The sequence below is a fragment of the Phoenix dactylifera genome, chromosome 4, assembly GCF_051530095.1.
Source record: "Phoenix dactylifera cultivar Ajwa chromosome 4, Ajwa_hap1_PhDact_Kaust_v1.1, whole genome shotgun sequence".
Classification (NCBI taxonomy): Eukaryota; Viridiplantae; Streptophyta; class Magnoliopsida; order Arecales; family Arecaceae; genus Phoenix; species Phoenix dactylifera.
In genome coordinates, this window is record NC_143193.1 from 51,284,970 (window position 1) to 51,301,831 (window position 16,862).

The following is a 16,862-nucleotide window of genomic DNA, read 5'->3' on the forward strand; positions in this document are numbered from 1 at the left end:
TTATGGTTCTCTCCTCTGGTTTTTGTGGTGTAGGAAGATATATGGCATGTCCGGGCAATCTATGGCTGCTCTGATCTTAAAAAGAGCAATGTCCAGAGAGCTATTTAATTGATTGATCGTAGCCTAAAATACTTGACAAATGAAAACTCAACAGCTTCGGACACTTTCAACTTTTCCATCCAACGTTCCCAGTAGTTGACGATCAAGTATGTGATGCATGCTGCTTCGATGTCAATATGGTTTGTGAATATTCTGACATTTGACTTTGGATGCGTAAGAGGTGTGGATGAAAATGAAAGTTGTACATGTTCTTTTTTAATTTGAGAGGAGAGTAGCACCATGACCATGTATTCAGATGACGGTTTACTTGGGATCCGAGACAATATTAGCTGTGGCATGAAGTTCTTATTTTCAGTTTTGCAGCATGTTTGATCTAGCCTTGGCCCTTGTGGTGAGATAGCTCCCTTTCAAAATATTGTTGTTTAAAAATGGAAATGGCTTTCTGAAAGAAGTCTTCTTTAAAACTGCACACAGACTACATGTTCATGACAGATGGAGACTTGAGGAGCCACCTTCGAGATGAGGAATGCTAAATGTATAAGTTGTAGACATGGCTTTTGATGGAATCTAATAACAAATTAGTATACGAAGGCATAGCTCCAGGCAAATTGCTGATGTGGTTTGATAGGATGATCTAGAGGCAGACTTGGGTTAGAGCAAGTATATCACATTGGGTATCCCAATGTACATCCAAACTCACGCTATTGGCCAATCACATTTCCATGGGTCACTACAATAGTTTAGCCACCAAAAATAAGATGCTGAAAACATAATCGATAACCATACAATGAATTATCTAATAGATTATCCATCAATACGTAATCTCTCGATAGATCATTACCACTTATTAAACAAAGTCTATTACCCTCTAAAAGTCCATTTGACTTTGCAAAATTTCAATTAAATATAATTCAACTTCTCTCAAATAAAACACTCCACACAATATTGTAATGGTCGAAATCAAGCTTACTCAAGTATATGCTGCATGTGATTCCATCCGACCGGGCTGAAGCATCTTCGAAGAAAAAATTAACAATAGTAAACTATGCTAAATAACATTAAATTATTGAAGTAGACTTTTTTTTTTAATTTTTCTGTTTTTTTTTTCCTTCCTCTCATCGTTCTCATAATTATGATTTATTTTTGTACGTGGAGACAATCTAAGATAGATTTATTAAGTGGGTATGTGATTTTAGAAGCTAGTAGATTATAACCAATACTAGTTAAGGAAGGGGGGTGTTGGGTTTGACCAGCTCCACCTCAGTCAACTGCGTGGGATTGGCTTCTAGAAATTATTGTGGGTGGACTCAGTGCTCCGGGGCAGCAGAAGCCAGCGAACCACCCTCTCCCTCCCCCCTCCGTCTCTTGTTTTACCTGACGCCGTCTCCGAGAGGAAGATCGCTTCTCGAAACACCAATCGATCCAGCAATCCAGCAATCCCCTTCGGTGTGGCCCTCCTCCGCCCCCGCCGACCTGTCCCCTGAGGTTTTTTCTCTTTTCTCCTCGGTTTTCTCGCGTCGAATCGATAAGATCGCACCATTTGCGCTGATTTTGATTTGGATTTGCTTTGCTCCAATCTTTCGGATTCTGATTCTTGGCGGATTCGGTGGCGTTCATTCACGTGCTTTAGATGCTAAAGATCGTTGCCTTTTGCTATTTTAGCATTTATTCTTGTACTTCTTCTTTTCCGGGGGTTTGTTGACGATTGGAGTTGTTTAAATTGGATCCGATTTTGCTCCCTCTGGTGTAATTCGCCGTTGGTTTCGTTGCTCAGGGAGTTTACTTCTTTCTATATGGGAACAGAGGGAAAGAATTGAGGAAGGTTGGACGCCATGGGAGTGATTTGCTCGAAGGGAGCTGCTGTTGATAAATCGCCCAGTGAAAGCACTCTTAATGCTAATGTCCTCAGAGATGATGATATGATCGGTTATGAGTCCTACGAAAGGGAGAAAAGCAGTTTAAAGACTGTGCCGGTGGCTGAAACTATGGGGAAGGGGTTGCATGAACAACCCTACTTGGTGCCCAAAGAGCCCCAAGAACCCAAAGAGTCGCAGCTGTCCAGAGTTCTTTCCCTAAAATCCAAGTCAACAAAGTCAAAGCCGGCCGCCTCTGGGAAGATCACGACAACCAAGGCAAGTCCTTTCTTGGATAGTTTCCTTCTGTTCTGAATATTATCGGAAACAATACTTTTTTAAATGACATAATATAAAGAGTGCACAGTGTCTTATATGATGCTTGGGGGATTTTTGTCTATGATTATGTACGGGGGTTTAGGGGAATCAGTACACTTTATCTTGAAGGACTGAACTAAGAAATTGCGTTAAATAAATATAGTTTCATTGCATGTGTGACGTGAAGTCTATTATGAAGAATTTCACTAGGATGATTCAAGGACCACCTGCAATCACAAGTTCAAGCTAATCATGTTGTTTGCTGAGTTTTGCTGTTTAGGTGATTTTTGGTTATGTTTAACCATTCTTACACATTTGTTGGATCAAAGAAGCTACAAATCCCATGATATGAACTCCATCTTAACTATGCCCTAGAAGTTTCTTGTCTTGAGATTGAATACATAAATATCAGGCAAAAGGCAGAGACCAAACTCTCCGTCCACTATGGATTATGGAGTTTGGCTTTTTTGGATCTATTACCAATATATGGCATGTCTCTTTTAAGATATGGGGCTGGATTGGATCTTTCTTGGTTATTCCTATTACTTTCCTATCTTAACCAGCAGTGGCTAAAAATGGTTTGGAACAAAAAAGGGAAGAAAGAAGATGGAGATAGCAGAGTTGTGACATGAAATATTGTGAGGAGGAAATAAAACTTATATTAAGAAAACCAAATCGAATATATAGAGGACATGGCTACTAATCAAATCAATCAGAGAATTTAGTTGATGGGTTGAATTTGCTTAAAATTCGCAGTATATGGGTTGAGTTGTATAATTTGTGGGGATGAACCCAGCTTCTGCTTTATATTTTTTGAAAGATGTGTTTTTTTTTTGTTATAAAACAACTAAAGGTAATCAGGACTGAAGAAGCACTGTGTCTTGCATGTATGTTTATTCTCCTTCTGCAATCCTTAGGCTTTTGTAACTATGCCCCTTCTGGTGTGTGCCAGAACTTGTCATGGTATGATATATTACATTTGTGATGCAGGTTACTAGCACAGTTGATGCAGTTGGTAGAGAAGAAGCAAACATAAGAGTAAAAGAAGAATAAAAGGCTATAGAATTATGTTGAATTTGTTGAACTTCAATAGATGAGTCAAATCGGCATGTAGGAGATCCCTTCTACTTTTAGAGGCCATTCGCTGGCTAGCCATGGGTAATTTGCGCAACAATCACTTTAAGGTTACAAAATTCAGGTTCCTGTGGAGCTTTGTTTAAAGAAACACCTAAATCATTCAAATACAATCTTAATTACTCTAGAACTACTACAGCCTAAGGGTCCTGAACTACAACTTAAATGGGGTTTTTAAACATATAAATGGCAAATTAGGACCCCAAAACATTGTCGAAGCAGTCCCCAAAGACCTCCAGTAATAACTGGCCTTTCTTCTCTATTCAACCAATGTTACTGTGTAAGATTTCAATGATATGGCCAGTTAAATGATTTCTACCTTATCACTTAGAGCTTTCCGAAAACATAGACAGAATGCATCAAGAGTCCAAGCTGAAAACAAAAAGGCACTTGCATTGAGAGTGGCTCAGAAAACTTGAAAAAACTCCAGACCAGGAAAGGGGATCTCTTGGGACTTCAACACTGAAATCCTGCACTCTTAACCTTTTTTGGTAAACCTTTATCACAAGAATATATTATATGTGTCTGTGTAATTTTAAAATTAAGTTCCTCAGTCCAAAAGTCCCTCCTAGTCTGGTAATATTTTAAGAAAGTATGTGACAGTATTCTTAGGCATATTATATTACTCTTGGTTTAGTGCAATAGGAAGTGCATCGAGATCTGGGGATTTGATATTTTTAATTATACCAAGTTTACCAACCAAGTTTATTGGATGATGTTAGCTTGAAGCATGTTTATATGTCACAATATTGTTCAAATTAGATTTAAACCTCAGAAACATACCTATTTTGGTTTTTTAGTTACTAACTTCATGCTTTATTCACTTATTTTCATATGTATCCAAAAGGTTTTGCATCAAATTAAGCTTCTCACAATATGGAACTGATTTAGATACCTCATTTATTATATTTTTAATAAAGAGCATGAGAGATTGCATCGGGCCAGTCTATGAAACTTTTGACTCATTTTTCACTTGCAAACTCTCATGATGATCGAGATGAAGTTGTTATTAGGTGGCTATTGGTATTCCTGACATTACCAATATGAGTCGAGCCAAATGAAATGAAACCAGAAATTGAAATTGTCCCACCATCTGGTAGTGTTTCAGAAATTGCATTTTTTAGATAATGTTATTTATCAGCATGACCTACTTGTTTGTTTGATTTTGCTCTTCATTATGGAATCTAGATGCGATTTTACCAAATCAATATATGACTGTACCTTGTTCCTCTATAGTCTTACTCTAATGCCTTATGGATCGACGTGAGTACACATAAAGGAAGCTTAGGAGTTGCATCAGTAGTATATATAGTGATGAGGGCTGGTCAAACCTTGAGAATATATCGTCATGTGCAAAAAGCCAAATGTAAATCCGATAAGAAGAGGGTCTAATTGGACATTTTGGAAGTTTCAATGTCTGAAAAGCCTGCATTGGAAGCAGATGCAGTCCTTGGTAGAAATGTGTGATGATAAATGATTGGCAAAGTTGTAATTGGTTAAAGTTTGCTATTTCTGTTTAAGTTTCTGATGCATCTTGATCCACCTTAGCTTGTTTTTATTGCAAATTTCATCTACCATCGCTGAAAAGTTTTGGTAGGTTGCTGATTTTGTTTACATCTAATTTATTACACTGCACACATTCCTCATGTACCTTATTGAAAAAGGTTTGTCTCTGTTTTATTGTTTGTAAAAACTATTACCTCGACAAGCAAACCATGGTATTATTACTTTTTTTTTTGGCTAAAACGGGCATTTCATACATCACGGGTACGAATACACCCAATGGAATCGGCAAACAAAAGGTTCCGATGGTATTATTACTTAAACTGTTTTTCAGTAAAGCAACCAGCATGGTTAACTATGTTGTTACAGGTCTCGGAAGTCAGCTTACTTTTGGGGAGGGCTGGTACCGCTGGACTTGGAAAAGCAGTGGAGGTTCTGGACACACTTGGTAGTAGCATGACTAGTTTGACCCCCAGTGGCGGGTTTGTTTCAGGGGTCACAACGAAAGGCAATAAAATATCAATTCTAGCTTTCGAAGTTGCAAACACAATAGTCAAAGGTGCCAATCTCATGCAATCGCTTTCAAAAGAAAATATAAAGTATTTGAAAGAAGCGGTGCTTCCCTCAGAAGGTGTGCAACATTTAGTTTCCAAAGATATGGATGAGTTGCTAAGGATTGCTGCAGCTGACAAAAGGTGTGTAGTGAGCATTAAAGTATTTCCATTTCAATATATTTGAGAAGAATCCCTGTTAAAAGTGACAAAATTTTATTTGCCTTCTTTAAGTGTACTATATGCATGCCCCCCTTCTCAAGAAATAACTTTTCAGTATTTGATGTCAATTTAACCAGGGAAGAGTTGAGAGTATTTTCTGGAGAAATTATTCGATTTGGTAATCGTTGTAAAGATCCTCAGTGGCACAACCTGGACCGTTATTTTTCCAAGTAGATATCTCATTAGTTCTGCAGCACATTATTTCTCAACGCATTTTTACAGCATCTAAAATGTGACTTATATTTTTTCTTTACTTCATCGTCATCTAGACTAGAGTCAGAACTTACACCTCAGAAGCAGCTGAAAGAAACAGCAGCTGGAGCTATGCAGAATTTGATGACATTGGTTCGGTATACAGCTGTGAGTATTCTTATTTCTTGGTATATAAAGAACAAATCATCTCCTCTATTGTAACTGTGCATGTTGATTTCAACCGTGAATGATAAATGTGCATTTTAATTAAATTGTGATCATTAACAAACCATTGCAATATGATGTTGTATCTAGAAACATTTTAAAGATAAATATAATGCTTGAACTTCCAACATCCATTTCTTGGTGAGGTTAGATAATTCAGGATAGATTTATTCAAATAGGCTGGAATGGAAACTAAGTTGACTGTCACTTCTGGGATATTTTTTTTTGTAGAATAACTACAATATATGCCTTGTCATATAGATTACTGATAGTAGATATTTAAGACCTAAACCTATATCCTAACACTCTTTGGACCTTTATTTATCTATACTTTTTGCTTTTTGAAGCAACCCAATTATATCCAGTTGTATGTTTGTGGTGTCTGTATCAATTTTTATATGATGATTGTTATTATGTCAATAAAGGAATTGTCTTGTGCTGTTGAAGTCGTAATGCAAAAATTACATCTTGTAAGACGGTACTCTCATGTTTGCCTTGTATCCGTTGATGTTGTCTTGCCTTTGAAGAAATCAACCTTTAAAAAATATTGGAGATTGCAATACAAGTATGACAGGTTAGTCATTTGACCTGAAGCTTGCTAAAGATAACTTCACTTGGATACTTGGCGCTCTGAAGTGGCAACAGTCAAGTACATAGAATATCTTGCATATAAGTACTCATATTAGTGTTTTATTTCTAAGTGTTAAAAACTTCCGTGCAGAAAATCTCATATCATATAGATAGCAAAATTTCATACTATCTCTATTGATTTTATGAAGAAGTTAACTTTAATTGTCATAGGAATTCACCAGTTACCCTTTTCAGGGTACTGTCTTTCTAGAGGTGCCTATACTTTTTACCTATTTTCATATTTGTTTTGGTTGGTTTTTAACTTATGTTTTTCTCAGGAACTGTACCATGAGTTGCATGCATTGGATAGATTTGAACAAGATTATCGACGGAAACTTGATGAAGAGAACTTAACTGCAATTCAAAGAGGTATACTGCTTTTGTATCTGAACCTCCCGTTTAGTTATAGTGTCAAAAGTCCATTTTAAGCTTTTGGTGTATCGAATATTCTTTCTATAAGAGATAAGTAGTTGTTTCTGGCAAAGAATGATTCTTTATATTATGTTTTATTGGTGACCTGGGTAAAAATGAGATTGTCTTGTCGAGTGCTGAAAGCTGAATTATTCTAGATAACTGGTATTGTTTAAACTTCATAAGCATATACAAAAAGTAAATATATTATCATAAAATGCCAGCACAACACTGTTTGTCCAAATTATATTGGAATTCTTATAGTTTTTGGTGCAATATGCACTCCATACTGTACAAATAGCACCTTTTCTTTAGTAAATAATGTTGTAGAGAGAATTCAGAACCTTTTATTTGGAGTCAGATGAAGGGAAAGTGTCACTAGGTGGTGTAGACTCGGCTCTGAAGCTTAAGGCGGTGTAGAATGAACTATGCATTCTTATAATATGGATATTATTATAAGTTGTACTTTTAGAAATGAAGAATGACATGTGCAGAAGATTACAGCTAAGAGGTTGGTGTCACTTCAAATTGGAGCTCAAAGCACCATGCAAGTTACCTCATCAATGAAGCTTAGGACTCCGGGATCTATGGATCACAGCAAACTATGAGATGCTTATCTCACTTCACTATTGCTGTACTCTCCCAGTTTTGTTTAATATTTGTTTCAACATGACATCAAATTATTTTTTATTTAGGAAGAAAATACCAAAATGTTTGATCTTTATAATATTAGTTAATTTTATTGGGTGTTTTCTTGTTTTTCAATCATCGACATTGTGCTCATGAGTGTGATATTCAATAACCAGATTCAGTCTTTCCCCAACAGATGAGATAATTCATGTTTGTTATGTAATTTATGCCATTAATTATCTACCATGTTATGTCTGTCATTTACCTCTAGGGGACAATCTTCAAATTCTAAGGCAAGAATTGAAGAGCCAACGGAGGCATGTAAAAAGCTTAAAGAAAAAATCACTCTGGTCCAGAATTTTGGAAGAGGTAGGTAGGTAGTATTTTTTACATGTCAAAATTTCCATTAGCATGTAATTTTATCTGCATGCCCTGTCAAACTTTAAAATTGTTATTTTCTTTGACTGTATGCCCAATATCGTTGCAAACTCTTCCCACAAGTAAATATTCTGTATGGTGATCCTTTCTGAAGCGTCTAATTTTTGTGCCTGGGCTGCTGAATATGGATGTCATGTGTATGACTAGTTCAAAAAAAATGGTTTTCCCTGGAATAACAAGCTCATTTACTTTTATTGTAGGTCATGGAGAAGCTCATAGACATTGTCCACTTCTTACATATGCAGATCCATGATGCATTTGGAACTGCTGGTATATTTTGCTTAAATATTACTCCTAAACACTTACATGCAACCATTTTCGTATTCAGTAATGTAAATATGAGAATGACTATCAACCCCTTTATGCTTACCTTCTTTTTGTGCAAAACCAGAACCTACAATACAAATAGCATGATCCTAGTTTTTTAAAGGTCCCAGAAATGCATATGCTTCAGTTCCGAGGAATGATTGCCTATAAGTGGATTCTGTATACGTTCTTTTCACCTCTTTAATTTAGTTTAAATTTAAGTATTTATCATTTATCCTTGGTGAATAATACTTTAGATTTGGTGAAGACTTCAGAATTTTGTTGCTTAAGCATATGAGTATCAGCATCAAAAAAATTCTTCATATAGAAGTACAGGCCAACAGCTTGGATCCAAGAAGAAATTTAAGGAGACACTCTAAATGAGCTGTCTCAACTTCTCTGTTAGTTATTGCAGTTTACTTCTGAATGTGGTACCTTGTGTGCTGTTCTCTAGCTAGTGTATCGCTATAATGCATAGGATACAAGCATGAAAAATATAGTTTGGTTATTCCATCTTTTGGGCTAGCATGATTGGACATGATCTTCAGCATGTTCAGAATTGTTGCATAGACTGAGGAGAGCTCCAGCTCTAGATTTAGTGGGCTACCTTCTGGCCTACATAGCATATCACATCTGGAATCCTTTTTCTTATAAAAATAGTAAATATTTACCCATGAATGGCATCTATAAGCTTTCTATTATTGTAAAGAGGCTGATCACATGACTAAATATTAAAATGGTCCAAGATACAATGGGTATATTTTGGAACAACACTGAGTAAATAAAAGGGACAGATGAGAAACTGTAATTTTGATAAGTTGTATTTCTTTATTAATATAAATATCAATGCCATATTTCTACTTATGTATTGGCCTAACTTTGTGCGAGTGAAATGAGACTTTTCACCTGTAGTGATGTTTGCTCGATTGATTTTTATACCCTTTATACCTCCTTGTTAAGGGAAAATTCTTAATTTGTTTGAAGCACTTGGGTGCAGCCTTTTGTCAGTTGAGAGGGTCACGAGTCGGGTAAGGAAGGTATGAAGTCAAATTGGTGAGTTATTTGATTGGCCCAAAGTTTGCATGTTAGATGACTTTAGTTTGGGGGAAGTGGATTATCTAGTAAGAAACATGATATTCTAATGTTTTGAGTAATTGATGCAAACATAGGATTAAACATGAAAAGACAGGATCAAAAGGATAATCACAGGATTAAGGGGGAGACCATTAGGCAATATCAAATCAAGAAAACGTAATGTATGGATGTTGAACAATTTGTTCATGCCAGTACCTTCCACTATGACGTCAATTTGCTTCTTGCAATAGCGTTTAATTTTTCGAAATTTTTTTAGCCATGTTTCATTCTCATGATATATTAATTGTATCAAATTTCAGACGGAGATAAACCTGTGAGGGGGTCCAGCAGTCATCAAAGATTAGGGTCAGCTGGTCTTGCATTGCATTATGCAAATATCATCACTCAAATTGACACTCTTGTAAGTTCCTTTATGCCGACATTTACTATCAGTGCATGCATGTTGATTGCTAAATGCTGTGTTCTTTTCCTTCTATTTAGTTTTTTCAAGAAATTGATTTTCACTTTGGGGAAAAGTAATTCATGAAATTGTTTTCTCAGATTATCGATACTCAGAAATTCTTGTAACTTCTATCACTTGCTCAAAAGGTGGACCCATCAATCCAAATATGGACAAATACTTTGGATCATGCTTTCACTTTGAATATTTTCTCTTATTATTTATGCAAAATCTATCTTCATTTTGTAAAGAGGGATCCAGTTGCCACCTTCAAGGGATTGCTTAACTGACACTTTCCTGAGCCACCTTTGTGATGCGTTTTTTGTCACTTTTGTTGAAATAACTTTTTTATTGTCTTCTCTCTTTAATATGCTGTCTTCTGCTAATGCTATATTTTGATTATTGTCATGGAAAATCTGTCTGAAAAAATGTGGTGGTAACAGGTATCACGATCAAGTTCTGTGCCTCCAAACACAAGGGATGCATTGTACCAAGCACTGCCTCCCAGCATAAAATCTGCTTTACGCGCTAAGTTACAATCATTTCAGGTCAAGGAAGGGGTATGTGATCATAACTTTCACCCTCTGCTGGTTAAGAGAAAAATTGACTGTGCAATCTGATGAATCCACATTATATAAGATCTTTATTTCTTATACTATTTCCTTTTTGACTGCTAGCTCACTGTTTCTCAAATCAAAGCTGAAATGGAGAAAACGTTGCAATGGCTTGTCCCAATTGCCAATAATACAACCAGGTAATGTCATTGCCTACGTTTATGTTTATACGATCGACTAATGCAGTATCTTTTTGATTGCTTAGAATCTTGGATATGTTCAATGATGTACTCTTTTCTTTTCATGTCTGTGGCTACATAACAATCCTCAGAGCACACCATGGTTTCGGTTGGGTTGGGGAGTGGGCAAACACAGGGTTAGTAGCTAATTCATTTATCTTTTCCCTTGTTTTATGAGAATCTCGACATCTGCTGCATTCACGAGCAAGCTGTTTCATATTTATCATCATCATTATCAGCATTATTTGATCTTTCAGGACTGAATTGAATCACAAACCAGCTGGGCTGACTGACTTCATCAAGATAGAGACACTCCACCATGCAGACAAGGATAAAACTGCGGCATACATACTTGACTTGGTGGTGTGGCTTCACCATCTAATCAGCCAGTCTAGATCTGGAAATGGAGGCATCAAGTCTCCAATTAAATCCCCAATTCATTGTCCCACAAAGATGAGCTTGGTAATTTCTTTGGCACAGAACAAATCCATCAGCCCAACATCCATGCTTACACAAGAAGACCAAGAAATGTTACGATATGTCAACTCCAGAAAACTTACGCCGGGGATAAGCAAAAGCCAGGAATTTGACAGTGCCAAGTCAAGATTGAGCAAGGATGACAGGTTGAGTAAGAGCAGTAGTCATTCTCCAACAAGTGAAAGCACAAAAGAACTCTCTGCCACGAGGAATCCAACAGTGGCCCCCATCATTGATTTTGACATTGACAGGATTAAAGTTTTTGATGTAATTGATAGAGTGGAAAATCCTTAGAAACTGTTGAGAGTTTGCATTCAGGGTACAATGGGATTATTGGTGTAGGATACTCTCGGATTGGGTAGAGGCAGCAGTGTAAGATAAACAAGAGTGGCAGAAGGGATGGGTATATGTCTTTTGTACACAGCAATGGTGATCATGGTTGATTTGTATTTTATACAGGGGAACTGTTCCATCTTATATGCACAAATCAGAGGGAGGAATAGGGCGGCATCACCTGAGCTTATAAAAGGGATGTGGTGATTTTTCTAATACTCAATTTTCGGTTACTTTTCTGTCATCGTCTATCCATTACTGTGTTAATTCTCAAGCAAAATGGCACCCTGAAGGGGATCGTTGCGAAAACCTGGCAGTTTTATGCAGTTATGATAGCTGAAGTCTTCAAATTTTAGATGTGCTATTTGCTTCCACAGGTCAGTAATTAAATCAAGCAAACCTTGGAGTATGAAATATTATAGCACTTCAATAAAAAAAGGGTTGTCAGACAAGATTCACCTCATCGACTGATTGAGGGGGCTTTGATCTTGAGAATTGGCAAATAGAACTGCACTTTATGGAGCATGAGTCTTCTATTTCCTTAAAGTATACAAAAATAAAAAAAAAACATTTCAGTCATCTTGGGATGCATATAAGATGCATATGCTGTGTAGGAACAAGTTTTCATCTTAGAACTTTTCAACTTGCATCAAGAGGGTTGGATAGCATCAGAGGCAAGAAGTAGGGAAAAAGGAACTGCTTGTTGCAGCTCTCAATTGTTTGATTTAGCATCAAACAAGGGTTGTTCTTTTAAGGAGACTATCAAGCACTTCAAGATTGTTAGGTTATAGAGAGATTCCTCCCAAGCCTGTGGAGTGAACAATCTCTCTCGAGAAGGATGCCATTCTCTCGCAGGAGCAGATCCATGCAGAAGCTATGCGTGGATCTCAAAGTCCACCTGCAGACGCACAAGCATTTAAATGCATGGATTCTTAAGAGATCTGCTTCAATTGTGATTTTTTTTTTTTTTTTGCTGTGGAAAAGGGGAAGGGGGGAGGAAGGGACAAGCCCACCCTCGCATAGCAGCCCCCATTGGGCTCCCACTCCGCCAGGAGAATGTTCGATGCGGGTAGAAATGACTTGTGTTGAGCACGCCGGCCGGTTTTACTCATACCCTCCCACCCATGGTCCTCGGCTCGTTTTCCCTCTAGGCTCCGGCACGGTTACCTTTCATATGAGTACGTCACATCTAGCACCACCGAGGCTGTATAAGCCCTCCCAGATCACGCATCCGAGCAGGGAGCATCCTGTCTCCACAATTTAATCGACGTTCGCACGTTTCGAACTTAGAACCGCTTGGTTGGAAGTAAGGCCCAGTTCCACTGAGTTACCACCTCAGTGGCAATTGTGAACATATTCAACGGCACATTTGTCGGAGTACACTTGGCGCACCTAATATATATATTTGTAAGCTTTGTTGCGGAATGATGGCAAAATCGCTGGTTCTCGAAGTTAATGGGCTGCATTGTTGGATTTCGTGGGTTGGTTTGTTGGACATTCTGAGACACGCTTAGAAGCCCGTCCCACGGTAGGTATGTAGGCCTCATTCTCCAATCACAGTGTTGCTAACAGAAAGCAACATGTATTCCATTCAAGAATGAAACAAAGGCGGACAGCTTTGACTAAACCCTCTGAAAGCTAATAGCTGTTCATTTCCATTGCAATGGAAACTATGGCCATTATTTACCGAATTTAATCTTTGGTTGGATTTTCTAAGGATAAATAATGATTGTTCTACTGATTGCTATAGTTGTCATTACTGAAACATAATGGTCGATAACAGTAAAAAAAAGCCTTTTCTCTCGACGAAAGTAAAAAATAATGACGTTATCTTCTCATTTACCAATGAACAAGTGTGGTGGCATCCCACCGTTTTGCTAATTCAGAGACGACTTCTTCCTTACTACACTCCGTGCCTCCTCTCTTCATAAGGTTTGGTTCATACAGCACTACATTGCAAACATGGCAGTCCCTTTTTTTTAATTTTTTTTTTTAAAATTCTTCTTGCTTTGATCTAAAATTATTGTTGCAACCATTACCATACTGTACTAAATCGGACGGTACCATATCATATTCGGTACCGATATATAGTACAAGAAGCGTACCGATATTCATTATGTCCAATTGGCTTCCGTATTAGAAATACTGATATAATGAGAGAATAGCACTGATACGGAGTCTAATACTAAGATGGCGTAGTTTACCTTGCCTTATAGCTTTTTAATCTTTTCTTCTATTTTGGTAAGAGTTGTCCTCATCATCACCGAATTGCCTTCTGTCACATGAATATTGATACAATGATAGAATGATACTGATACGAAAGTTTGATACCGAGATGTTGTGCCTTCCCTTGCGTTATTGCTTCTAACTTTTACTCCTCTTTTGCAGAGAGCTGTCCTCTTCGTCATCGAACTAGTTGGACGTGTTTCGTAAATTATAGATTCGTGACAAAACAAACCTTCATGCGAGTACAAAAGAGAAGAAAATCTCTGGGATACAATAGTTAATATCGATCTTATTCATAAATTGCATATCCATGGAGCACTACAAGACTCACGGATACAGCCCGTTCCATGAGTTGCATTACACTGTAACATCTACTTTCTTCTTGTAGACATAAAAGCGTGCAAAATACAAGTAGATGATTAACCCCACAGCACAGAGTCCAGCAAGGAGCCAATAAAAGTAATCAAGATGTGCACGGCTTAAGTTATCAGCGAACCAGCTCTCTCCTCTTCTTCGGGTAATATCATCGATCAAAGAAACAAGAAGACTGCTCATGAATTCCCCGATACCAAAGATGCTAGAGAAGAGAGCGAGCCCGAGGCTTCTCATTGCTTCAGGCACCTGGTCGTAGAAGAACTCTTGCAAGCCAACCATCGTGAATACATTTGCAATTCCAAAAATAACGTATAGAGGAATAAACCACCAGATAGTCATTGGAGTAGTCACCTTGGGCAAGTCAACCAGCCCAAGATCTTTCACAATTTTTAGCCTCTTCATCTCTAACAGAGCTGCTACCACCATTGAAATTGCCATGAGGACCATTCCTATGCCGACTCGTTGAAGCATGGAGATGCCTGAATGAATCCTTGTAAATTTTCTAGCTATAGGTACAAAGACACGATCATAAATTGGAATGAATACCATAATGGAGACAGCAATGAAGCCCGGTAGTGTTGCTGGAGGTAATTGGAAGCTTGCTCCTATTCTCCTATCCAAGGAGCTGCCTTGCTTGATAAAAAAAGTTGATGACTGAGGAAGAACAGTGGCATATATTAAGCAGGACGCCCCTAGAGGAAGCAGTCGAAGCAAAGCCTTAAATTCCTCTACTTGACCAAAATCGTATGCACCCTTGTCCTCCTGGACTGCTGGTGAATAATGAGAACCATGATTAAGCCTGTCAACAAGAACATAGATTATCTGTAACCATTTGGATAACACTCCAAGTCCAGCATCTCATGTTCGAACACTACGTGTGATTTTTGGATGGCTTAGTGATAGCTATTATCAGATTGTGCATGTCCTTTTTTTTTCCAGGACAAATTTGTGATGCATGCAGTAGTAAAAATTTTGATATATAATAATGATTCGATTGGATCTGTATTTATTCTTTTTCTTTTGCTTGTCCTGATCTTTGTCCATTTATTTGATCAATGTGAAATGGGAGGTGAGATCCCACCATCTTACTCTAAAAAATATTAGATATACATTTAAGTTTCGTTCTCTCCTAACAGGGTTATGTGTGGAAAAAGAAGAATGAGTATATTTTTATTAGCAGCGATCTCTCCAAATAACTTAAAATGGCCAAAGCCAAGAATAACGCACAATTAATTAAGCGCAGTTTAGTTGTGTTTGGCTACAAAGTAAAATTTAAGCGTAGTCTTATACAAAAATTAACGAGTTAATTTACTAGGACTTATCATCTGCATGTCGAAATAGTGCTTCTCTTTCTTCATGATCTTCGGGCTTAGCATGCAAAGGAGTTCTCCACCTGCTACTTATCAATGCGATGCATGCTTTCCAGGCGGCAGCAAAGGGGGTTTTATCTTCTACTACATAGTAGCGATAGGTCCGGGTCCCCGACAAGAAGACAACGACAGCTAGACCCATAAAAACCCATAACATCGCGAAGCTGATCGAGAGGCCAACTGACGTTATCTTGGATATAGCTCACGACGAAGGTGGTGGCGGTGGAGCCACTAAACATTGCAAAGAACCACCAATTGAAGAATGAGCTTTTGGCCTTGCACTCCTCCTCCTCGTTCTCGTCAAACTGATCGGCTCGGAATGCCTGAACGCATGGCTTGTGGCCACCTTGTCCAATTGCCACCAGGTAAAGCGACAAGTAGAAGATAGCAACTTGGAAATTAGTTGGGGGGCAAGCTGTAGGATCCGTCGTGCCGCTGCATGGAGGAGGGTAGAGAGTTGGCAGCACGGCAGACAGCATCAGCGTTGCAAATCCCTGAAGCACCCCCCGTTTGATCAAGTCAGTACAAGTCAATATATGGCAGTAATCAACACTTCACACTCAAATTGGAGGAAAACTTTCAAAATACGCGAGTTTCATTAGAAAAATTTCCAGTTAATTCCTTTATGCAGCTTTGCATTAAAAAGTGGTCTTATCTCTTTGGCTGCATGCATGCGCCTATCCATTAGATAGATGAATCCAACATGGGCCGACAACCATGAATGCATCGCGAGCAATGCCAAGGGAAAAGAACCAACAGCGAATTAAGGGCAAAAAGAAAAAGGAGAAGAAAAAACGAGGGGAGGACTGAGAGGCTGACCACAAGGTAGAGAAGGGAGGCGACGATGATGGTCCGGTACCGGCCCAGATACGAGTCGGCGACGAACGCCCAGGCCAGGGGAAGGATGGACCCCCACCCGTTCCACGCGTTCACCGCCGCTGCCGCCACCGCCGTTGGCTCGCCGAGCGGGCCCGTCAGATAGGTGATCAGGTTGGAGGCGACTCCGGTGCACGCGCATCTCTCTGCTATCGACATCCCTGTTCCGTGCACCACATGACTGAATCAGTGGCTGGCTGGTGAAGGTGGAATATAACGTTGAACGATGTTTCAGAGAAAGAGAGAGATGAAGAGGGTTTTTACCTATGACGAAGGACGAGGCGGTCCAGCTAGCCGCCGGTGGCGGATCTGAAGGCCGGGCGGCCGCGGTAGTCGACGGCGCCTTTGAAGGGCGCCACCTGCTCGATGTCCATCTTTCTCTCTCTCTTTCGCTCGCTCGCTCGC

At 38.6% G+C, this 16,862-nt stretch overlaps 1 protein-coding gene and 1 pseudogene across 2 annotated transcripts; one reads left to right on the top strand and one right to left on the bottom strand.

Annotated features, from left to right (window-relative positions):
- The first annotated feature begins 1,294 nt into the window (after nt 1–1,294).
- Nucleotides 1,295–11,826, top strand: LOC103701309 (protein PSK SIMULATOR 1-like). Of its 2 annotated transcripts, none has more exons than XM_008783324.6 (13): nt 1,295–1,545; nt 1,835–2,192; nt 5,238–5,563; nt 5,719–5,811; nt 5,911–6,001; nt 6,967–7,057; nt 8,001–8,098; nt 8,368–8,437; nt 9,868–9,968; nt 10,451–10,567; nt 10,685–10,761; nt 10,893–10,937; nt 11,058–11,826. In XM_008783324.6, the coding sequence occupies exons 2-13, from the start codon at nt 1,893–1,895 to the stop codon at nt 11,569–11,571; spliced, it is 1,923 nt and encodes a 640-aa protein (XP_008781546.4). In that variant the 5' UTR covers nt 1,295–1,545; nt 1,835–1,892; the 3' UTR covers nt 11,572–11,826. The 2 variants fall into 2 exon arrangements, with proteins under 2 accessions (XP_008781546.4, XP_008781547.4); XM_008783325.6 differs by having other exon boundaries at nt 1,302–1,545; nt 1,864–2,192.
- A 2,247-nt stretch (nt 11,827–14,073) lies between these two features.
- Nucleotides 14,074–16,616, bottom strand: LOC103701405 (protein NRT1/ PTR FAMILY 5.10 pseudogene; annotated as a pseudogene).
- Nucleotides 16,617–16,862: the final 246 nt, after the last annotated feature.

Coding starts and splice junctions, on each gene's coding strand:
- LOC103701309 (XM_008783324.6), top strand. CDS start 1,893: ATGGGAGTGATTTGCTCGAAGGGAGCTGCTGTTGATAAATCGCCCAGT. Junction 8,099..8,367: donor GGTCCAGAATTTTGGAAGAG/GTAGGTAGGTAG, acceptor CTTTTATTGTAG/GTCATGGAGAAGCTCATAGA. Junction 8,438..9,867: donor TGATGCATTTGGAACTGCTG/GTATATTTTGCT, acceptor ATCAAATTTCAG/ACGGAGATAAACCTGTGAGG.